This window comes from Bombus affinis, chromosome 15 (genome assembly GCF_024516045.1).
Source record: "Bombus affinis isolate iyBomAffi1 chromosome 15, iyBomAffi1.2, whole genome shotgun sequence".
Taxonomy (NCBI): Eukaryota; Metazoa; Arthropoda; class Insecta; order Hymenoptera; family Apidae; genus Bombus; species Bombus affinis.
The window spans coordinates 7831759-7856803 of NC_066358.1; the positions used below are offsets into that span (position 1 = coordinate 7831759).

General features: G+C 36.9%; 1 protein-coding gene across 4 annotated transcripts in view; it reads left to right on the forward strand.

The window, feature by feature from the left end:
• The window catches only part of LOC126924820 (ras-related protein Rap1), a 71293-nt gene that overhangs the window by 40231 nt on the left and 6017 nt on the right, over positions 1-25045 (forward strand). For 2 of the 4 annotated variants that reach the window (XM_050739719.1, XM_050739720.1), the window contains 2 exons: positions 22058-22338; positions 23322-23603. In XM_050739719.1, the coding sequence (XP_050595676.1) occupies positions 22156-22338; positions 23322-23603 (465 nt within the window). In that variant the 5' untranslated portion in view covers positions 22058-22155. The remainder of the gene's footprint in view (positions 1-22057; positions 22339-23321; positions 23604-25045) is intronic. The other 2 variants (XM_050739721.1, XM_050739718.1) reach the window with 1 other exon arrangement.

The window sequence follows — 25045 nt, forward strand, 5'->3', positions numbered from 1 at the left end:
GGATAGTTTGAATTCGATAGAATTTACCACATATATTACAAATAACAAATAACGGTTACTGTTAATGTAAAAGTGCGGCTAACCATTGCGAATCTACGAGACTCTGAGTTTTCACGAGGCCGCGCACATCTCTCCCCCTGGCCGCGCTTTTTCTCTCTCCTCCCTAACCAGAAGCAGAGTTTCGCGCACCAGCGATAACGCCGCAGAAATCATTTGTAGATGGAAAAATGGACGGCGAGAGGCGGCTCTTCACTTCGCGCACTTGCCTTACGGACGCCCAAGCCCAGTCCCTGTGACACAGTTTCGCACAATAGAGCAGTCCGCCGCTTTTACCCGCCCGATCCACGCCCACCCTCTCGTTCTTTCTCGGCTTCTTAGAGGCCCACGCGGCCCCGACGTTCATTTTTAATCGTCCTTGCCTCTGCAGCCTAGCGATTTTCGTCGATATTAAACATTGCCAGAGAGAAACAACGGGACAGCGGAGGGGCAGCGGCAGGAATCGAGACGTCTAATTGGATAACGACGACGTCCCACAAAAGGGATGGATGGGATGGGTGGGTGAGGATGACTTCGGGGTTGTTTCGAAGGCCGAGCTTCTCGTCCGCGGATCAGGGACGATGAAGAGGAGTTTGAAAGAGAAGTTTGGTCAACGGTGGATGAGGCGGATACCAGCAATTTTTGAACTGTTTTATTACGACAGCAAGTTTTCGAGGCAGTGAACAAAGAGTTTTTTTCTTCTATGGAAGGAGAAGTTGACGGTTTGTTTGGGTGTTTGGTTACGGTGGATGCCGTAGCCGTTTCGATTCTGTGTACGTATGAATACGAACGTACGAATTACGTGGATGGTTTTTTGTTGCGAAGCGTCGGTCATCTTTCTCGGAAACAGCGGAGTCGATTACATCGATAAACGAAGTAGTCGTTGGAGTGATTAAAGAAAGAACTTCTCTTTCTTTTTTCTTCTTTTTTTTTTTTGTAAGAACAATTTTTTTGGGGTATTTTGTCGTGCTGGATGATGTAGCTGTTTCATGAAGTACCATGGATTACGATGGATGGTTTTATTAGAGGGACGTTGTTCGATGTTTGTTTCTCAGGGAGAGGCGGAGTTGATGATATTAGTAAATCGAACTTACTGTCGTAGTAAGTTGTTGTGTTAGTGAAGAAAGAATTTCTTTCCTTTTACTTTCTTCTTTTCTTTTTTTTCTTTACGGAAAGAGGAGTTGGCAATTTCTTTGAGTGTTTTATTCTAGTGGATGATTGTATTAGAGAGTATTGAGTTACATGTACGAAGATTTTGAGACAGTTTTAGTTTTATAATAAGAAGAGTAGCGGTGATTTTTAGCTAGTTCCATTGTGGCAATCCATTCAAAGAATTCCTTTTTTCTTTTACGAAAGAAAATGTCGACGATTTCTTTAGGTATTTTATTATGGCGGATAGCATACTTGTTTCGCTAGTACACGTCGTAAATTACGGTGGATAATTTTGCTACGGGATGCCGAGTTAGGTACAAAAATATGTCGAGATGGTTTCGGTTTTACAGAAAGAGACAGCGGTGATTTTTAGTCCCTTTTATGACAATACAATTGTTCTTTTGACGTAGCAAAGAAGATATCTTTTTCTCCTCATGGAAATAGAAATTGACAATTCCTTTGGCTATTTTGTTATGGTGCATGATTTTGTTAAGAAACGTTGAGTTAAATGTATCAAGATTATGATTTCCAATTGTTTATAAGAATTTATTTTTCAAAACATGATTCTTTTGCTTGTTTCATTATACTGAATGATATACTTGTTTTGGTAATATGATACCATGCTATAATTATGGCATATAATTTTACTAGCCGATGCTGAGAAACATACAAAGAAATTATGATGGTTTTATTTACTAAAAAAGAAAGCGCAGTTGATGTTAAGGTAATTCCCTTTCTTTGAATAATTTTCAGAAGCGTTTCATTACACATCTATCTTCTAGATACACGTACGTCAAGTATAGTCGCTTGGAACGATATAACAAAGACCTTGAGCAATTCCATTAGAAAACCACTTTATATAGACTTCTCCTTTTTTTATTCTCATCAACAATACCCAACAACTACGGATAATTTCTTCTTTCACAATGCTCTACACGCATCCCCTGTAGCGTTACACAAGCATTTATCCTGCTTTAAACATGACGTTTAATTTACCCAACAATTTACAATACACTGTTAAGTTGATTTCTATTTCGATGGAGTTTTCAGCCGCGTTTCCCAATACTTGATTCGCCGACCAGTCAATTAACGTTTCAACTATAATTTCGCTGCAGAATCCGTTGCATTCTATTTTTCGTATTCGCGCACGTTGCTCGTGTCGTTTCCATTAGCCATTCCCTGACTAAGAGTCCAGGAAGAAAAAAGCCCGATGATGTTACGTCAGGTCAGGTCAGGTCGCTGTTCTATTACACGTTTAACTGTTAAAAAAGAGAAAGAGAGAGATTGCATATTGCTCGATAAAAAAAGGGTGGGGGAGAGTACGTTGAAAGCTGCGATTGCAGAGTAAAGAAAAAATGGAAAAACTTAGGCTTGCGATGTTGATTAAGACGTCCTTAGGAATATTTTCTCTGTCCTTTTTAATTATCGACATATCGATCTTTCGTAAATTACGTAATTTATCTTGGCCCGCGATCATAATCCTCGTCGAAGACAAATTTTTCGAGATTGGTGTTTTCGATTGGAATTAACATTCTCCGCAATTCCTTTGTTTTAATATGATTCATACTTTGCAAGAAAGTTTTGCCGTGCTTTATGAGAACAAGAAAACATCAAAGTGTTAGTAATAAAAAGATATTTAATAAAATTCTTCGTGGATTACAATGGAATAGAAAAGAATTTCCCTTGGAAACTGGCAATGTTTTCGATCAAGAAATTAATCGGAATTCTTATTAACGAAATTTTCTTGAAGCTTTTCGTAAGAAAGTTTTCCTTTGATTTACGAAAATAAGCAAAAGCGGTAGTTTTACAGATAAAACGAGGATTCTTTGTGGCGACGGGTTACGATAGAACGAAAAAAGAATTTTCTTTGTAGAGTACTGTTTCCAATTCGAAATTTAATCCGAATTCTTTCTCCTAAGAAAGTTTCGCTTTGCTTCGATAATAAATGACCGAGCAATGGGGCGTTAACGTCTCGTGTTTACAAATTAAAAAGAAGAAACAGTATTGGTCGAGGCGAAAGAAACATGGAGTTTCTACGATTTCACAAAGAGAAGGATGTCGCAGAGAAGGGACGTCGAGCGAAAAATAGCGACGAAAGTGTCGAGCGAACGATAAAATTAGCCAAACTTCGGTTCCCTTCGAAAGCACAGTCGCGCAGTTTAACGTTGGCTCCTCTGAAGTTCGCATCGTCAATTATTTGAAATAATTACGAATATCTGGAACAATGTTTCGATCGTGCGAGACCAATATTCACTTGTGAAAGATAAAATGTACGATTGATTAAAATCCCTCGATGGTTGAACGAGAATTTTGTTTTCCCACAGCTGGAAATCGAAAAAGACGAATTACAGTAATTCCCTTTCATCGTTGTAAATACGAATTATACAGTAATTCCCTTTCGTCTTTGTAAATACGAATGTAATAATACATTTGTTAAATATTATCTATTGATAACATTTGTCGATTAATAACCGATGTATCGATGACATATTTTTAAAACGAATTAAATGTCTGTTACGAATATTACGAATTAATTATGAATATTGTACAGTGGCGGATAGAGGGAAATTAATAAAATAAAAAGCATCAAAGGCACAGCGTAATTTTGCAAAGGGCAACGAATAAAATATACCATAGAATAGATGACTATGATGTAGTTTTTACTTTGAAAGTTACTAAAGTTCGAGATGTATCGATTTGAAGCTTCCTTTCATCCGCCACGGTGTAACTCGACAATAATCATAAACTGTAAACAAATTAAAATATCTATATAATAGGTTAAAGCCTCGTTTAATATAGGCCAGTTAAAGAAGGTCTAAAAATATAAGCGATTCTAAGATTAACGAAGCGTCAAATTCTCCGTGCCGAAGAAAAGAAAAGAAAGCAGAATAAAAAAAATATAAGAAAACAGATAAGGAACAGGCGAAGTGGAATTTATTCATAAATCGTAAATAAAATTTCACGCGTGATTTTTATCGCGAGATTTTTTGAAATACCCGCCAAAGTACGATAGATCGAAACATCGCTTAAAGTTTAAAGAAAAATCCGAAAATGCGAAAGGTTTCAAATTGAACGAAGCGTCAGATGTTCCGTACAAGATAATAAGAAAAGTAGTCCAAAAAAAAAAGAAATAAAGCGAAGCAAAATTTGTTCATAAATCATAAATTTCCAGCGTAGAATTTTCGACGTGTATGTCAGAGTATAATAGATTAGAGCCGCGTTCAAAATAGGCTGATCTAAAAAAGAAAAAAAAAAAAAAATAACTCTAAACATCGTCCGCGTCAAAGAAAGAGGAAAACAGCTAAAAACAGAGGTGAAAACTCGTAAATAAAATTTCACGCGTGATTTTCATCGGCGAACTTTCGACGCGCGTGCCAGTGTCGCGCGATATTTTCTATCGCGCTTCACCGTCGAAAAACAATAGTTGGCCGCGCAATTAGCGTTGCACTGCTTTTCCTTCGCGTTATTCTCGAAACCAATTAACGGTCCGTTGATTCGGCAACCGCGTATTACGAGCTCGAAAAGGCCGATGAAGCGGCCCCGATACCTTCGACCACGCGAGAATTGCTGGCCAACACCCTTAGACCGATCGTTATCGCAGCAAAAAAGTGGAATACTTAGAATGAAAGACGTATTAGGTTACTCCAAAAGTTTGGAATATTTCTTTTGCGAACAATATGTCTCTTCTTAGAAAGCTGAAACCTAATCCGTCGAACGTTGCGATCTTTATCTCAATAGGACAAAATGGATCATACGTAATTCAATGGAATAATATAAAAGAAAAATTGTTGCTCATCTATCATTTCCTTGTAAAACGAAAGATACTTTTGGAATAACCTGGTGATTGAAAAAATATCGGTCCAACGATGTTTCAGTGGGAGAACGTTCAATTATACTGACACGATATTATTACTGGCGGAAAACTGTGGTTGTCGAGGAATTCGGTTAATTGAATCGATTTCCTAATTTGCACGGGGCACACGAGGTCCCACGATGCGATGGATCGTCGTGAGTTCAACAATGAAATTTAATTTTAATATTTGGAATTTTGGCGAGCTGTCGAGGCTTGAACAGTGCATTGCCAGTCGATGTGTGCAAGTTGATAATAACGTTTAATTCAGCGGAGGAGATGTTTGAGGGAAATACGAGCGCAGTTGATTTTGCAGCTCGATAATAGAACGTGGAGTTTTGATTTGCCATTTAGTTGGAATATTTGAAGGTCGAGGGGAAAATACCTATTTATCGGGAGTTAAAATTGGAATTTAATAATAAAATTTATTTATGCGTTTCTGCGTAAACTGATATGGAAATTTTCCCAGCTCGAACAAAATATCGTAAGTGGTGGTTAGTTAGGGTCTTTCTCTAGCGAAGAAGTGAATTTATTTTCAACTCGTAATCCAGCGAGAGTTTTAGGGCACGAGCGAAATGTTGAAAGTTAAAGTGGTAGTTTAATAACAAACAACATGTAAATTTAATTTATAATTTATAATTTATAATATCAAGGATATTTGAGATTCAAAGGGAATGTCACGAATCAATATTCATGCCTCGTAACAATATTTAATTCGAATTTTTTATCTTTTATTTCACATTTGGCATTCGAGTAAAGCACGTAGTTAACATCAGTGATTAATAATAAAGTCTGGTTTTAATGTACGTAATGTGACGAAAGTTTGAAATTCGCGTATAATATCAGAAGTGAGTGTACATTTGGAAATAAAATCTAATTATAATTTGCAATTTGGTGAGCATCACTCAACCAAGGTATATATTGCATACTGAAGTGGTGATTCAGTAGGAAAATTTAATTTTACTTTGTAATTTAACAACGATATTTATGAACATATGTGTCTCAGCCAGTGAACATCACGAATGAAGTTGAAGTAACAAAATTGAATTCTCTTGGCTCGAATGTGGCTTCCACGTTGAGATTTACCGCTGCAACATTGGTTATAACTTGAGTCGCCATCATAGTATTTATAGTGTCGAAGCTTCGAAATTGTAAGGTAGCAGAAATTGGTGTTGTGATTCGCTATTGTAATTTAATGTTGTAACATGATATTGTACACTGGTGTATGGTTTCAAGGTAGTTCAATGTTGTGAGTCAGTGGTGTAATTTGATATTAAATGACACGGTTCGAGTTAGCGTCAGAACCTAGTGTTGTAAACTTGACATTGAAATGCTCTTCTTCCGAATTTTAGTCCAATTTAACGATGGACTATTGGGACTTGATGTTGCAATTCTTAATTTAACGTTGACACATGTTCTTGTTAAAATTCTAACGATGAACTATCCTCATTGACAGTTACTGCTCAACTTCGCCTTATTGTGTCGTAATCCACTCTTCTAACTTAACATTGTGAGCGAAGATTGCGACTCACGTTACAACTCTGTTTCAACGTTGAACGCTCGAATAACTTAATGGTAGGTCTCAACGAATTAACTCAAGAATCCTCAAGGACTAGTGGCAGAACTTCGCGTTGCAACTTGGTGTAATTAAATGGAAAATAAAATAGCACAACCAAGTTGAAATTTTCTTTTTATTTCTTTAAATTTTCATGTTTCCAATGTATCGTTGTCATCTTGGTACTGTAATTTTGGTTTTGAAATTTCAAAATGTTTTTATTGTATTTATAATCTCAATATGTAATGCAAAAATGTACAAGTGGATTATATCTTCTTATATATGCGTGTTTTAACCAACTTATAATCTCAGTATTAACAAACATTGTTATTAAGAATTGAGTAATAAAATTCTCACCTTATTACTTATTATCAGACTACAAAATCATGTTGTTACGAATATAATGAAAAGAGTGGAGTGTATGAAACAAAATTATTTTGTGTAATAGAGAATGGAAGAGGTATCACATTTAGGACATTTTGTGCAATTTACTCTGCTAACTTAACATCGTGACCCGAGATTGCGATTCAGATTACGACCTTGCCACAATGTTGAACAACAACGACTTAACTGAACGTTACATGTCGGCGCATTAACTCAAGAATCCTCGTATCTTTCTTTTTTCGCCTGACCTTTTTATCTGACTTTCCACACCTTGTTATCGCACGACAACACCACTTTCTCCACTCAATTAGCGTCCACGGGGCATCGTTTCGACCTAACTCACGCGACATCCTGATCACGTTAACTCGTGAAAATTAAACGCCTCTGCGGCGCGATCGATCTTTCAATTTTCACTCGGGAAAATACCTCGGTTTTCCATTGAACATAGTATGACTCTCCACTCAACCAGAGTTCCATGATATAGCGAGGTCTGGCAAATTGAAAAATCAAGTAACAGGGCATCTATTGACGCAATTGACATCCCGTCTGCAGTATTCCACCTTTTTTAACCCTCAACTGCGGCGGCATTGTCGTGTAATAGATGACTCGAACGGTTTCGGGTAAATTCCAACTATTTAGCTTACGTAATTGTATTATTTAACTTCACATTGTATTTAATTTTTTATTTAACTTTCATTTTAGAATATTTCAAAGTATAGTACCTTCCATAATACTTCGCAGGAAAAGGAATCTTCTATTACTTTCATTTTTTAATTATTGGGTTGGCAATTAAGTGATTGCGGATTTTGTCAATACCATCTAATGACAAAATCCGCAATCACTTAATTGCCAACCCAATATATTCTGGAAAATAGAAATTTACGTGAAAATTCGCGGTCTATTTTGTTACAGACACAATGCGCGCGCGCGCGCGCGCGTGTGTGTGCCATGTAATCAATTAGCTGTAAAATTACCAATTATCGTGGATATCGAAATTTCCTTTTCTTTTTCGTTCGCCGGAAACGGATGCTCGATCGAACGTTTCTAGAGCGTCCAGTCGACAGCGTCATTTTCGTCACTCGACTCTGATGAACCTTGATCAACCTTCATCGCTTTTAATTGAACGCATCAGTGTCAAGATGTGTCCACTGGAGACAATTGCGGCCTTTAAATGCGCTCGCACGCGACGTATAGTTCTCTTCTATTTATAAAAATGAGGGAAAAGAGAAAAGGAGAGAATTTCACGTGTCGCGTCACGTGCAAAATTTATCACCAACGCGAGCGTCGTTGTAAATCCGTGTTTTGCACGTTTTATTGGCAACGTTGGCAACTAAGTGATTGCGGATTTTCTCATTAGGTGATATTGACAATATCCGCAACCACTTAGTTGCCAACCCAATACAAGTTCCTGCGCATAGTACACGCTAATGACGTACAACCTAAGCGCAGATTTGTCCGATTCGATTTAAATATTGTACTTCCCATTGTTTTATTGTACTTCCCATTGTTTTATTGCACTTCTCATATTTTACACGTTTTTCTATTATGTGCAATTCTCGCGATTTTGCGTCTGTAAATTTAATCTTCAAACACATACAAACCCGTGAAATCTGATCATAATGGAACTGTGTATTTTTATACGTTTGCGATAAATTTAAAGGTAGAAAAATCAACGGATCGCGTGTAGTAATTCGAAAATACAATAAAACATTCGAAATATTGCTACGTAATAGCGATAAATGGCAACGTTCACGATACAATGTACAATATTTACAATAATACAATATACAGGGTGGTTGGTAACTGGTGGTACAAGCGGGAAGGGGGTGATTCTACGCGAAAAAAGAAGTCGAAAATATGAAATAAAAAGTTTTCGTTTGAGGCTTTGTTTTCGAGAAAATCGACTTTGAATTTTCGCTCGGTACGCGCGCACTTTATCACGTCTTGTTGTAACGGATCTCACTGTAGATCGTTGCCGAGCGAAAATTCAAAGTCGATTTTCTCGAAAACAAAGCCTCGAACGAAAAATTTTTATTCTATATTTTCGACTTCTTTTTTCGCGTAGAATCACCCCCTTCCCGCTTGTACCACCAGTTACCAACCACCCTGTATATACACAATAGTAATAATACGATATACGAAATAATAGTAATAACAGTAATATTCATGGCAACGTAAAATATTCATCTGTTCGTAATTTCAGTGGATGAAATTTTTTACGTAGGTTTCTCATTAATTTCATTCCGTTGGTAAAAATATGAAATTGCGTAATAATCCTCGATCTAATAATCAGTTACGAGATATAATTCGTAGCAACAAATACAACACGGTGACAACAAGTCCGACAATGAGAGAAAAACGAAATATTTTACGTTTAAAAATTACTAATTCTATAAATATCGTATATTTTGTTATAAATTTCATCGAGAAAGATTCCCGTTGGATCGAAACGAAATATCGAAAAATATATCGAGCTCGATGAATTTATCACGTGCAGTTGTATGTAAATTGTGGTGTATCGTTGTTGAAGATGACGATGGCAAGGGGATGGTATTGTATAAATTGATTATCTGCCATCTTTTAATTAACGTTCCTCTTCAGGCTGCGCGTTAAATTTTAATAGGCCGAGTATTAGTTTAATTAATTCCTTTGTTTCCCGTTTATCGAGCAAATTTTCTGCGACCCTTTCATTAGCCAGGTTTGTTTATCGGAAGGCAGCAGCTTCTCGATGCGATTTTATGAATTTTCGTATCTGCAGCTTCCATCGAGGCGAATTAAAGTGGACATGTAATTAATTACTAATTTGCAACGTTATTAACAATCATCTTGTTAACGAGAGATATTGCATCATACGTTATATTCGTTCTCTGTTCGTATTTTAATTGCTTTATGATGCTCCTCGATAGCTAAAAACCTATGAAATATTGCGGAGGAGAATTTTCATCTTTCCTCTTTGGTCTCGTCGATTAATCATTGAAATTCACATTTAAAAAGCAGCTTTCATCATCTCGTATTTCAGATGCCACACACGCTTTTCCTCGGTGTATCGAACTTTCGTGTTTCTAAATTTTTAATTAACGTCAAACTTGGCTCAAGTATTCCTTTTAATATGATGCAGTTTGCTGCGAGATAGGAGGAGTCAATTTTCCCTCTTTAGTATGAAATTAATTTCCGAGAAAACTTAAATGGCAAATGCGATTCGCCAACTAGTATTTATATTTAATAGAATCTAAAGTATTGAAAATTTGAGAATCGATCTTTCATTCTATTCTATTCTATTCTATCCTCCTTTGTTTTTAAAATTCCGCCAGGAATTTTCCCCTATATCGAATTTCAAAGCAAATTTCGAGTTTCACTTCAACGCACCACCCACTCCTCCCAAAATTCACTGCAAATAAATTTTGTATAATATATAGTAAAAATACTACTACTACTAATAACGGTAAAATATCTAGAATATCTATAATAAATATAATATTTAATAAAATAAATGGTACAAATAAATATAATAATACAAATAAAAAATATTCACATATAAATATTAATAAAAATAAAATATTTGTATGTAATATAAATAGATGATAAATGTAGCGTATGACTCGGATCACAGACTCGGGATGCAACGAATTTTTCACATTTATTGTCCGGCAGATTGGTTTCGCGTTGGCGAAAATTTATTCGTCGAAAAGGAGCGCAAAAGACGCGACGGATGAAAAATCAGAGAGAAAAAGAGCGGATTGAAAATCAGAAATAGCGTGATCAAAGCGATCGGTTCGCTAATTGGATGAGAGTGGCGTATCAGCAACAAGTCGACGAGAATCGAGCCACCCCTTTGGCCAACGTCCAAAAAACTTCTCCGCCCCCGCCCCCCTTCACCGGGAAAAATATATCGGTAGCCGCATACACGTCCGCAGAGGACGTTCGACCTGCGACCTAATTTACAATCCACCCCCGCGGCCGAATTTCCAACCGAGACAATTAAAACGTCGACTTTGACGTTTCAACCTCCTTTGTTATTGGTCGAACCATTCCGAGGATTAGATTTCCCGAGATTCGTTTTGGAGCCTATGCGAGTGGAAATTGATTCCTTGGAATGGATGTTGCAGAAATTAGGGTGTTCTAGGGCGAGTTAGAGCGAAGTTTGATGCGAGAATTATCGAGGGAAATAAAACATTCATCGAGGATAAACACACGAGCGAATTTTGGAAATTGAGAATAGAGGAAGGTTGTTGGTGTAATTTTAGCGATAAATGCGACTTAACAGGGCAATTACACTTTGAGTTTCTAATGGATTTTATAGAAATTGAGGTGCTCTACGACAAGTTGGAACAAAGTTGGATACATGAATTTGGGAAAATAGAAAATCGCAGACACATTAGGCAAGTTTCGAAATTGAAAATGGGGGAAGGTTGTTGGTGTAATTTTAGCGATAAATGCGACTTAACAGGGCAATTACACTTTGAGTTTTTAATGGATTTCTATACAAACTAACGTGCTCCATGGCAAGTTAAAAATTTAGGAAAATAGAAGATAGAAGAGTGAATTTTGGAAATTTAAGGTGACAGTAGACCCACCAAGGATATTTTTCTACAATCGAAGAATGTTTTAGTTTTGATTTTGGCGAGATTTCTGATTCTCAGTCTGTTTAGATCTTTTTTGCGAAGAAACTATAGGATGTTATCTCTTGTAACTAGAAAGATGTTAATTTATGATATTATAGATCTTTCGCTTGGGAAACTATAATGCATTTTTGTTGTGATATACAAAGTTTTAAGTTACTTTGGATTAACTTTCTTTTAGGGAGATTTAAGGTATATTTGTGATAGAGGACCATTTATTGTAGTTTCTATTTCAGTTAAGTATAAAATTGAATTTATATGGTCCTTCGTTTTAGGAAAATTCAAGGTGTTCTTGTTGTGATAAGGAAACTTTCAGCTTAGACTTGGATTAGTTTAGGTTGTTTTTCTTTTAGAAAACTCTAAAGTGTGTTCTTGTTGTGATAAGGAAACTTTCAGTCGAGATCTCCTTAATATAGGATGTTCTCTTTGTGATATAGGAAAGCAGACTACATTTGTAATTTAGATTTTGTATAATGATACAAATTTACAAATATATATATTTTTTTTTCTAAAAAATAGAAAATTCACAAATTCTTCAGTGTCTCTACAACTTTTTATACTCGGCTTTTTATACCTCTTGAAACCTTAATTATCAATTTTTCCAGAAAACTCTAACATTCACATTCTCCCAGCAAACAAAAGCTTCGCAAAAATTGTTCAGTTTGATCAATGCGTAGCACCAACTTTCTATAAATATCAACTGAATCTCTAGACTCCACATTTTTCCCAACAAACAAAAGCTTCTCACATCATTCAGGTTCCCTGTGTACGAGTGCAACCTTCTATTTATAACTTCAAACAAAAAAGTTGCCTAAAATTTCAACAGAATCAGCAAAATCTATATTTTTGCAAAAAAATACGAACTTTTTCAATTTCTCTCTATAAATTAAGCTTTCTATCTCGTTTTAAATTGAAAAAAAACAGGTGGAGGGTCCATCCAACTTTGTCATTCATGAGATAGAAAAGGGACCACTGCTTGGACGACACCTTCCTTTTTTCAGTAGAAACACGTGTCTTTATATCGCGCATCCTGTGCATTAATTCCGAACCGAAACAGGGTTAATTGCAGTCCACGAGCCATCAAGTATACAGTCATGAAATTCTTGACCTGCATGCATAAAATCGCTTTGATCAGGAATTCGAAGAAGCTGGACATCCCAGCCACTGTGCTACGAGTCTCCGGTTGCTTGCTGCGTCTCCCTTGCTTCCTTGCTTCCTCCGTTTCTCTTTCTCCGAAATTCAGAATTATTCATTGAATATCTGGATCGTTCAGGTATTGCTCCACTATCCTTGCTATCTCACGGATGAACATGGAATCTTTAGACAACATTTCGTAGTTTCTAATTTCATTGTCAGTCTTGTACATGATCTTATCGCAAATTGAATTATTCCAATTGTGGTTCTTGCATCGTGTCGTAACTCGAGTATCTCTTTTTTGAATTGATCATCTCAGAATATTTTTCAGTAATAATCAAGGAATTTCAGGAACGAATTTGGAGTATTTAAATACCATTGTGTGTTTTTAAATTTCATTGTTATTCTTGTATATGATTTTATTTCAAATTGTGGTTCTTGCATTGTATCGTCATTGGAGTATTTCTTTTTTGAATTGATAATATCAGTATTATTTTCAGTAATAATCAAGGAATTTCAGGAACGACTTTGGAGAATTTAAATACCATTGCGTGTTTTTAAATTTCATTGTCATTCTTGTATATAATTTTATTTCAAATTGAATTATTCAAATTGTTGTTCTTGCATTGCATCGTCATTGGAGTATCTCTTTTTTGAATTGATCATCTCAGAATATTTTTCAGTAATAATCAAGGAATTTCAGGAACGAATTTGGAGTATTTAAATACCATTGTGTGTTTTTAAATTTCATTGTTATTCTTGTATATGATTTTATTTCAAATTGTTGTTCTTGCATTGTATCGTCATTGGAGTATCTCTTTTTGAATTGATAATTTCAGTATTATCTTCAGTAATATTCAAGGAATTTCAGGAACGACTGTAGAGTATTTAAATACCATTGTGTGTTTTTAAATTCCATTGTCATTCTTGTATATGATTTTATTTCAAATTGAATTGAAGAATGAGCATGGAATTTTCAAGATGCATCGCGTGATCTCTAGTTTTGTTCGAATGATTTTATCGTATTGAGATTATTTGAGGATTTCGATTCAATTGGTCATCATCGATTACGTTAGAATCTCTACTGTACTGTATTTCGATTTTTTTTTTTTTTTACTATCGTCCTATTTCGATTCTATTAAAATTCGAACAGATATACTCAAATACCGCAAACTTACTAAATCTCAAATACTTAAATATTTAGAATCTATTAAATACGAATATTTCATAAATTTCACTGTCTCTGTATTTCGAGTTATTATTTTCTGTATGCAGCCATCCATCCGCTTATTATTATTTCGACTCTATATCGCCATACGAATATCAAATATTTCACTTCCATTGGATCCGCAATATTTTACTATTCCGCCACAACCACATTCCAACTGTATTTCAATTCTATATCAATTCCAATATTTCATTCCAGCCAACCCCATTCCTATACACTTCACTTGCACAACAACCGAAATCCCCCATTAGTAGCCTAACTTTCCCCCTATTTCCTCGTACATCCTCGTGTTCCTGCACACCTTCACACGCCATCATTCTCAATACAACCACCTAAAATTACCTAGGAAACCGTTTCGAATATTAAATTACTCTACCAGTCTCCTCCCGTTTCCATCATTTCCATCGCCCTTCCATTTCGCTTTAAAACCACCGAACTAAAGCAGAAGAATCGAAAATATTCAGCCGAAGACTCTATACATCGACTCGCCAAAGCGAGCTTTATCCTACGCTAATCATCGAACATTTTTATTTTCATATCGCGCGCGTTACACGTAGACGGTGGACTTCTGTGCGTTCGCGGGAAATTTAAAAATTCAGAGATGCCTATAGAGTACGCGTAATACACAAAAACATGGAGGATACGTAAAGGGCAGCGTTTGGTGCAAGCAAATGGTATTATAAGTATTTGTTGTTATTTCTGTATTTAGAGGTAGCATTGTAATAGCTATTATTTTATTCTTTGGATAAATCTATCACGCCATTCTGAGTCTTTATTGCACTTTCTTACATGGACTAGGGATAAAAACAAAAGGACATCTTAAACCTATCGATTAAATCTATCGATTGTATCTGGAACTATCTTCTAGTTACTATTTATTGTAACTAGCGCATCTGCACATAGATGGCGAGCGTGAACTCACGTTGTCATTTTCAACAGTATTGTATATATAGTATATATACAATATATAGTATATATAGTATATATACAATATTTCAGTATTGTATATATACTATTGTATATATACTATAATGGTATATATAGCGAGTAGATAACAAGTAGAAGCTTGGAATGCGTTTCTTCCAGTTCTGTTGATAGGATTATGAATTTGCGTGAACATCTGGAATTAAGTTACGCGAAACACACTTTGCCAAGTTGCATTATAGTTGCATATTTAGTCGAAATGTAATTTCTTTTTCGTCTTATCGAAGTAGTTCGAGGGATGTGATAGGACGGCACGGTTTTACGAGATGAATTTATATTTAATGAGAGCAACGAATAAATATGTGAGTATATGAGTGGTACGTGACATGCTTTGGCAAATGGAAGCTAGCGCGACAAAATGACTTCTCGAGATGCGATGTTTTTGAAGTTAGATATATGTACTGTCTGGCGGAGCTGTCCGTGTCGTTTCCAGCTGTTTTAGTCTCTGAAGAAGAAAATGACGAAAGAAAACAGCCTTGTTGCCCTCTAAAAAACAACAAAAAATAATTGCTTCTATCATTTTTCAAAAATGTTTTGAAATTTTTATTCGTTTTCAATATATGTACATATACTATACTGATAGTATAATACGTGATTCTAATTGTGAATTGCGAGGTCAATAATTTTATGAAATTGAAATTAGCCTCACTACGAACAGCAATTCTGCCTGGAAAAAGGCATGAAAAATCCGGGGAGCACCTTCTCGCAGCTCAACCCTTTTTTAGTAGACTACGTTACATATGTCATGAAATAAATGAATAGCAATGGTAACGATAATAATAAGAAGAAAAAGAACAACAACAATAATAACAATATTTCATTACTTAATCCACACATAAAATATGTGTTTGGAAACAATATCACTTATCGCAAACTTCCCTTAACCTCTACATGACCGGTTGGCTATCGGGTTCAAGTTAACCTAACCTATACTCTTGCTATCGCCTAACCTTTAAAACGAACAATCTCAACTTGTAACTTAAAAGTTAAAACTGGAAATCGTATTAACAAACTTTCGGTATAAAATTCATAGCGTGTCAATTTAATAGAAAAGTTATGCTAAAATTCATACCGTACCGATCCCATATGAAGGTTATTGAAGTTTATAGTCTATCAATTTTAAATCTTCTCTCATCCGCCCCTATCGAAGCAAATATTTGAAAACTTAGCGTAGCACGCTACGGCTTGTATCATCTTGGATTACGACTTTTACAAATAAAATCGTTCACCTCGTGGAGGCTCCCTTCTTCGATAGAAACGGCGACACTTGGCGCCCAAACCCCCTAGATTCTAGTGTCTGGAAGTAACCAAGCAAACGCTTAACCCCACTGCTAGGGTCGTCGGTGTTTTCGCGAAGGGTCGGATTTAACTGGAAACACGGTTGCATTTTCTCACAGGCACTCGAGTCTCGTTATACCCGGTGGAAATATATATATTAGCGCTCGTTAGCGTGCAAACACGGGGTGAAATGCAGTTGGAGGGGAAATCGTGGATCGTACGGGGGGTTAGTTTAATGACGGTTGGTGCTTCGATGTGTGACGAATTTATTCGACCGAACTTTCTGCGATTCTGATGGGTAATGTTTACAGAACTTATTCTTTCTCTCTCTTTTTTTCCGTTTTTTGTTTATCTGATTCCACAGTTTGATCATGTATCGTACGTTCTGAAGCGTGCAACGTCGTTAGTTGGTTGTTAGCCGCGCGCAGAGTGACTACAGAGTCTGGATAGCTGGAGGATTTTAAAAACGAACATCGATAAATTTGTTGGCTATTCTATCGGGAGAAATCGTACGGCGCGTTTTTTAATTGGACGGCTTTTGCTTGATTGCGAGTTTGTTGAAATGTATCTAACGAAGTTATTATTTACTGTTTTCACTGCTCGTTTGCTTTTATTGGTCTATCGTTTAGCCCCCTTCGATTTCTACATTCTAACCTTACTTTTGTCCCGACCAAGAGACAACCTGCTCTAGGGACTTTTGCCGAAGGAACTGCTTGAATATATCTAGCAAGATTTTTATTGTTTAAGAGAACTTCAAATTAATAGACTGCAGTTTACAAATGTACATTACAAAACGTACAAACTGGTTTAATTCCCTTTTTCTAGAGATCTGAGTGATATTTTGCTAGATTACACGAATGTGAGAGCAAATGTTTCTCCTCGTTGCATCGTCAATCTTTTGCCATTCCTTGCGCTTTAATTATTCCTCGATACATGAGTTTGTTCCTTTTATACGTAGTTTGCTACATTATACACTTTGCAGTGTCTGTTGAGTAGAACGTGAGAATCGACGGAACGTGACGTAAGATTCTGTGGAAGCCGAGATGTTGCTCGCGATTCTCGTAGTATGTACATATCTTGAAAGAAACGCGGGTAGCGTAAGCGTGTCCCATTCATAAACCTAAAATCAATGACGGATTGGTAGAAAGAAATTCGTGGCCTGTGATTGGGCGCGTACGGTCGCCATGATGGCATCGTTGGCCAATCCTCGCGTTCGCCTCGTTTTCCACAGCTCGTGCACTCGTGGCCGACTCACTTTTTCCCTCTTTATTTCCCTTTTTCCCGGCTTCTTTGTCTCTCCTCTCTGCTTTTGTTCTCCTATCTCCTTGACTCCCTTCTCTCGCTGCCGTTTAGTTTTTTACGAGTTCTTTTTTCACCCCGAAGCGTGTATTTTCCTTAATTCCTTCTCTTTATGATTTCCCCTACATTCTATCCAATATCCCTCCAGATTTGTCCTCGATTCCTCCGCCTTATCTTTGACCTTCCTTTCGCTCCATTTTCATTTACTTCGGTTGGCTTTCGTAGCATCATCCGTTTTGCATTCTTTCTGCGGTTTCGTTTGCTTTGAAAAGCTCGTACGGGCTCCATTTAATTCCGGTTACATTTTGGCATCTTTGCTAACTGCTATCGTTATTATCGACTTTATCCTATGACCTTTCTGCACCGAAATATAACCGTTTATAGTTTTATCTACTAGGAAGAAAAAGTTAATCGAAATTGGTCCAAGCCTGGCTTAAGCTCCACTCAAATCTAACATGAAACTAATTTAAAAAGTATTCGATGTCTGATCCTGACTTGATCTGAAGCCTGATTCAAACCTAACCTAAGCCTATCCAATCCCACTCTAAAACTAATTAAGAATTAATTAGTATTCGATCTAAAGTTAATCCAGTTTTAATACAGATTAATCTACGCCTGATCGAAATCTAATCGAGCCCTAATCCAAATTAATTTAAGGCGTCCGATCCAAAGCTAACCTAAGTCAGTTCAGAGCTAAGCTAAAACTACTTTCAACTTAACCTATTCTTGGTGGAAATTAATGTAAGCCTAATATCTAATCTAACTCGATCGAAAATTGTCCCAACTTTATCTGATCGCAATGTAAATTAACAAAAGTCTGATCCTAACCTAAGCGAATCCAAAGCTACCTCATAACAGCGACTATAATTCGCGTCACTAAGAGTCGACACGAGTTGCGCGAGAAGTTTGTTCAGCGAAAAAAATTCTCGTTTCTGAGACAGCATATGAAACGCGTACCAATTCTCATTACGACGAGCCCCTAATGCTGCAATCCGACGAGTTTGTCTAGTTTTTAAGACAAATGGCGCATTGCGTGCATCAGGCAGGCGCAGTGCGCTAGTTAAACAACCAGCCGACGAAACTTTCAAAGCCTACAGCCTCGACACGTGAATTCCGCCCGTGAATCTCTTCGATCGAATCGCCTTAAACGCTTCAAACCACGTGATTCTCCAACTGCGCTCTGTAATCCCTACCAACTGTTCTTTTTTTAGGTTAACGCATCATTCTTTGGTCATTTTAAAACGATCGACCGACTGATTCAAGACGCTCGACGATTACTTGATTGCGAGTGAAATTAATCGCCATTTGCAACGTTCACAGGCGAAAATAGTTAACTCCACTTTGCGTGATCTTTTCATATTTAGTGTATCTACTTTTTATGTCTACCGTGTATTACTGTATTTAGTAAGAAAACACTTTTGATCGATCGATTTATCTTATACGATTTTACAGTTTGGTATAGCATTCTTTAAGGGCGGAGTTCACTTGGAAAAAATTGCCTCGAAGGGTCGGAAAACAGAGTTCAATTTCTAAAATGATTTTCGTCTCGTCGACCTTGCATGAATTTTAGCAACGCTATGGACAATTATGATATGGACAATGGTAATTTCGTCCAGCTTTTCAACGCAAATGTCACACTGTGCGTTGAAAGGAATTTAAGGTCGGAGACAAGTTAACGTTGGGAATGGTAAATGTTGGGGGATGGTTAACGCTGGACGAGATAAACGGAGGGTGGCGACAAACGTTGGGGGTGGTTAAGGTTTGAGAGAGATAAACGTTGCGAGTGATGAACATTGGGGGGGCGTTAACGTTGCAGGAGATAAATGTGAGTTGTTGGTAGTAAACGTAAGCGGATGATGAACGTTGGCGATGGTCAAGGTTTGCAAGAGGTAAATGTTGACAGTGATAAAAAATTAGAAGAAGTTAACGTTGCAGGAAGTAAATGTAGGTGACGGTAAATATTGGCAATGGTAAATATTGGGCGAGGTTAACGTAGGATGCTGATGAACACTGGAAATGGTTAAGGTTTGCAAGTTTGGAAGAGGTAAATGTTGAGACTAATAAACATTAGTCGATGTTAACGTTGCAGGAGGTAAATGTAGGTTACAGTAAACGTTGGCAGTGATAAATATTGGGCGAGGTTAACGTAGGATACTGATAAACGCTGGAAATGGTTAAGGTTTGCAAGTTTGGAAGAGGTAAATGTTGAGACTAATAAACATTAGTCGATGTTAACGTTGCAGGAGGTAAATGTAGGTTACAGTAAACGTTGGCAGTGATAAATATTGGTCGAGGTTAACGTAGGATACTGATAAACGCTGGAAATGGTTAAGGTTTGCAGGTTTGGAAGAGTTAAACGTTGAGACTAACAAACATTAGTCGATGTTAACGTTGCAGGAGGTAAATGTAGGTTTACGGTAAACGTTAGCAGTGGTAAATATTGAGTGAGGTTAACGTAAGATGCTGCTAAACGCTGGAAATGCAGGTTTGGAAGAGGTAACGTTGAGAATGATAAACATTAGGCGATGTTAACGTTGCGGGAGGTAAATGTAGGTTTACGGTAAATGTTAGCAGTGGTAAATATTGAGTAAGGTTAACGTAGAATGCTGCTAAACGCTGGAAATGCAGGTTTGGAAGAAGTAGATGTTGAGAATGATAAACATTAGAAAATGTTAACGTTGCAGGAGGTAAATGTAGGTTTACGGTAAACTCAGTTAACGCAAGTTAACGCAATGTAAACTTTGAGAATGATTAAGATTTGGTACAGGTAAACGTCGAGGCTGATAAAAATTGAAACCAGTTAACGTTCGAGGAGCCGAACGTCGCAGGTGGTAAATATGAGCAGAGGTTAACGTACGACGCGGCAAACGTCGAGAATGATTAGGATTTGGGAAAGGTTAACGTCGAAAGAGATAATCGCAAAGTGGTGGTAAAGTTTCGAGCTGTCGAACATTGGTGAGAGATTAACGTTGTAGGAAAGTAACGTCGTGAGAACGTTAACGTTGCAGAAGGTACAGTTGAGGAGATGCAAGTAAAAGCAGCACACGCTTAATTAATTAGCACTTCCTCAAATGGTCAACCATGGAAAGATTGCTCCGTATGTGTTTACGCAGTTTTTACAAATCACAGAGTTCGGAGAAGAGCACAGACGAAGATCAAAAACCAGAAGAATTAAAACCCATAGGCTTGCGCGATATTTCTCACGTTTGTGTGTCACGTTTGGACAAACACGTGCCATTTGCAAACAACGAAAAGGGAAGGACAATCGTAACTCGCGTTAACGTCGCGAAAGGGAGGAGAAAGCGAGAGAGGGAAAAAAGAAAGGGCGAGAATTAATTCAGCAGTGATTTACAACAACTATTACCATGCAGCGTAGAAAGGGGAAAGCGGACATTCGACGTTATATTGTTCCGTGGCTCTAGGAGAAAAGTGGGTAAACCCTGCGGCCAGGCCATCCTTCATTTACAAACAAAAGTGTAGGAAAAAGTTTTCCGAAGCGAAAACAATGGGATCACGGAAAAAGCACGCGAGATTCTCCATCCTTCTTTGCACCCTTTTCCTCTTTTCCTTCGCTGCTCGTGATCTGTCTCTGTCCTTCTCTTTTTTCTATCATCCGTCACGAACGAAATTTCCTAACTGCATCCCTGTAGAACCTTACGTTTCGTGCAGAAATTCAAAAAGTTTCACGGATCTAGTCGACCGTTTTCCGATGTTAGAAATTGAATGTCACATTGTGTTCAGACTTTGAAGGAAGCTTTCAGAAAGAGAGAGAGAGAATGATTTTTCAACAGCTGACAGTTTAGGATAGATTTATGATTTATTTAGGTTACTTGATCTTTATTTTAGGTATTTTGTACGTTTCATTCTTAAATTCGTATTGTCGGCTCCGTGGCTGACCTCAATGGAGCGTAGTTCAGAGTTTCGCAGTTTTGTAAGTTTCAAGAGCTCGACAATCCTCGAGTAAACTTTCAAGTATCTAAGAAGCTAAGAAGATTATAAACAATTTTTAATTCCGCGTTAAGGGAACAGTGAATGAAGCAGATCTCGGTTTCAGGCAGAAATATTAGAAATTTTCTTCCTTCTGAAAGGCACGGTGTTGTGTAACGAAATTTAACGCCCGTGGTATTGCCAGTCCTCGGTGTCTACATCGTCGTCATTTAACAACGCACGTGCAGTTGACGCGATGTTAAAACCCTAAGAAAAAAAAAAAAAAAAAAAAAAGTAAAACATTTTTCACACTCGAAAATTTATATCTTTAAAAAGATATCAAACTTAGACAGTGTAAGGAAAAAAGGAAATTTTAATGGAGAATTTATATTCCAAAAAAAATGTTGCTACATCTTGAAAACCGAAGAAAGAACGAAACTTTATCAAGGAATTTGTATTTCGGAAAGATATTACATTTTTCTTTTTTTTTTTTTTTTTTTTAAGAGAAATTTTATTGAAAAATTGCTATGGACAAAAATAGCAAGTTTAAAAAATAAAAGAAAAAAGATCGCGAGAGAGTAGGGGAAGTAAAAGTGTGCTTTTGTCACCAGCAGGTCTGGTCTAACTGAAAGCAAAGAGGAGCAAAACGTGGCGGATTCGGTGACCCCTCGGCTGTGACCAGAGGCGCACAGAGAATTAGGGCAAGGAAATGCGTGAATATAAAATAGTGGTGTTGGGCAGTGGAGGTGTAGGCAAGTCCGCCCTCACTGTCCAGTTCGTACAAGGAATCTTCGTGGAGAAGTACGATCCGACGATCGAGGACAGCTACCGCAAACAGGTCGAGGTCGACGGTCAACAATGTATGTTAGAAATCCTAGACACAGCCGGAACGGTGAGTTTTTCTTTTTCCCCTTTGATATACGCATTATATCTTTTCTTCTTTGTTTTATTATTTCAACTCTTTATTCTATTCACTGTTCTAATAGTAAAATGTAGAACAGACGTTACGTTATTTAAGATGATCTTTTATCAACTTCTTTATATTTGATGTTGTGTATATTCTGTTCATAAAGAAACGTACAAAAGAATAGCGTTTTTAAAGATCATTTTTAAGCTGTTCTTTTTTTTTTTAGTAATTCTTTTATATTTGATGTTAAGTTTTGTATACACAACATTGTACTGTGGCAAATTATTATATCACATTTATCAGGTAATTGACAGACAATTGTATTTGTTTTTGGTGAGCTTTGAAGTAGATGTTTATTGATAATAATAAGAACAATGATAGAAAAATATGTTTGCCATAGTCTGAGAGGAAGTCAGAGTGGTAAACGAATTTCATAATTTGTTTATCATCATAATAATGTCAAAAGTAGGTATAATAAATAGTAATATCATAATATAATACACAGAATCAAAGCAAGTAAAATGTGTATCTTTCTCAAAAGGAATGTTGCAATGGTATCATATGTATCGCATAACTTGCTAAAATGCCATAAGAAATGCTAATTTTATGCTAATGCCAACTGAATTTCCTTAGAAAATTCAACACGGGTAAAGCAATCTTTCTACACGTTTTTGAAAATTGCTAGTTGACTCCAACATTTTCTTCTCACGTGTCTTATAATATCTTTTCAATTTTATTATTCAATATATATATGTTTCTTATATTTTTCTTTTCGTCGTTGAAATTTTTCCCATCTGTAAAACCGTTTCACGAGTTACCTTCCAAGGTAACCAACTTCTGAAGGATGACTTTTACCCCTAAACTCGAGCCACCGCAACTAAAAAGAGATGCTCCATCCAAATCGGAGCCAGACGTTTCCTCGTGGGACAAAGGAGCCATAAATTGACAGAGTTCTCTTCTTTCGACAGGAACAATTCACAGCCATGAGGGACCTTTACATGAAAAACGGTCAAGGATTCGTGTTAGTGTACTCGATAACGGCACAGTCGACGTTCAACGACCTGCAGGACCTCAGGGAACAAATCCTGCGGGTGAAGGACACAGATGACGTGCCGATGGTGCTGGTGGGCAACAAGTGTGACTTGGAGGACGAAAGGGTAGTGGGCAAAGACCAGGGCGTCAACCTTGCCCGGCAATTTAACTGCGCGTTCATGGAGACCTCTGCCAAAGCCAAAATTAATGTTAACGATGTGAGTAGTAGGTTTTGCAGAGGCCATCCTCTGCACACCAGCCTCTTTTCCCAGCCTCTTGTAGGCCATAGATAGGTGTTATCTATCTGTGGATTTTTATCCATTTTTATGAGAAATGTAGAGGTCCAGAAATGCACACAATGCGTATCATATGTATAAATATGAATTTGCATAAATATCCGCCTTTTAGTTGTTAGCTTCAGTTCTCCGAGTGTCCATTGGTTCTTGAGAGAGAAAGAGAGAGAGAGAGAGAGAAGATTGGATGAGAGTAGCATGAAGATTATCTAGGAAGAATAATCGCTTGTAATTTCCTGAGGTACTTTGCCCAGAGAATTGCAACTATCAGTAGTCTAATGAGTCTTTGATATTTGTTTCTGTTATTGCCATGGATATTTAGAAGCTTCCAATTTCAACACTATTCCAATTTTGCTTGCTCAGCCTTGTAACAAGAGAGAAAGACTATAGTTGCAGGTAAAATTGGACTTTGATGCAAATGTAAACTGGCCTTCCTTTTTATTTTTATATCTTCCCTTAATCCATGCTGTAAATATGAAATTGGATATTGTAAGGCAAGGGATTAGATACGATTTCTAGTAAACAAAATTAGACTAAAATATTCAGTTAGAGAAGAATTTATTAGAAACTTGAAAGATTCAGTCCTTATTCATATCAAATATATTTCATCCATATGGCATGAAACTTGATAGTAGATGAAACTTGCAGATTCGAATGAACTATAGCTAAGAGGATCATGATATGGAATGATCTATAGAGAGTGCGTGTGCAAGCTGTGCAAAGTTGTAGCTAGAGGAAAGCGAATCAGGAACGTTGTTACGAAATAACAGTAGCGTTGCCATCGAGAACAGGCTATTGTTGGTTTTTAATTAATACCACCAGTGTGGGAGTTCAAGACCGTTACGAAGGCTGAGATATTCTAATTGAACGTGGGAACGTAATCGCCTAGGTGTGGGAGTATGATTCGCACGTCGCTGTTCACCACAGTTTGTATGGTGTGACTTGCAGTTCACGATTATCCTTCAAATAGACCAGAAGAAGAATAAAGATGGCAGGAATCGTTCGAACATCCTAATGTTTCCATCCCAATTCACCCCATTATAGACCAAGCAGTGAAATAATAGACAAATGGTGCTTTAACGATATTCTGAGAAACCTGAACGATAGAGTGAAGCCATAAGATTAATCAAGTCTGAAATACTGATAAGGCGTTGGAGACTTGCCAAAACTATCGTCAGTTCACAGCTGTTCTTCCTTTGCAGCTGTAGATTAATTTTTTAAGTGATTAATTGAATGCAATAATTATTATAGGATAGTAAATAAAATATATATAATTAGATATTATAATGTAATTTTAACGAATGGTCGTGGACAGAATATTACTTCAAACACCCATTAATAATCAACTTATAAATGACGTTTGCAAA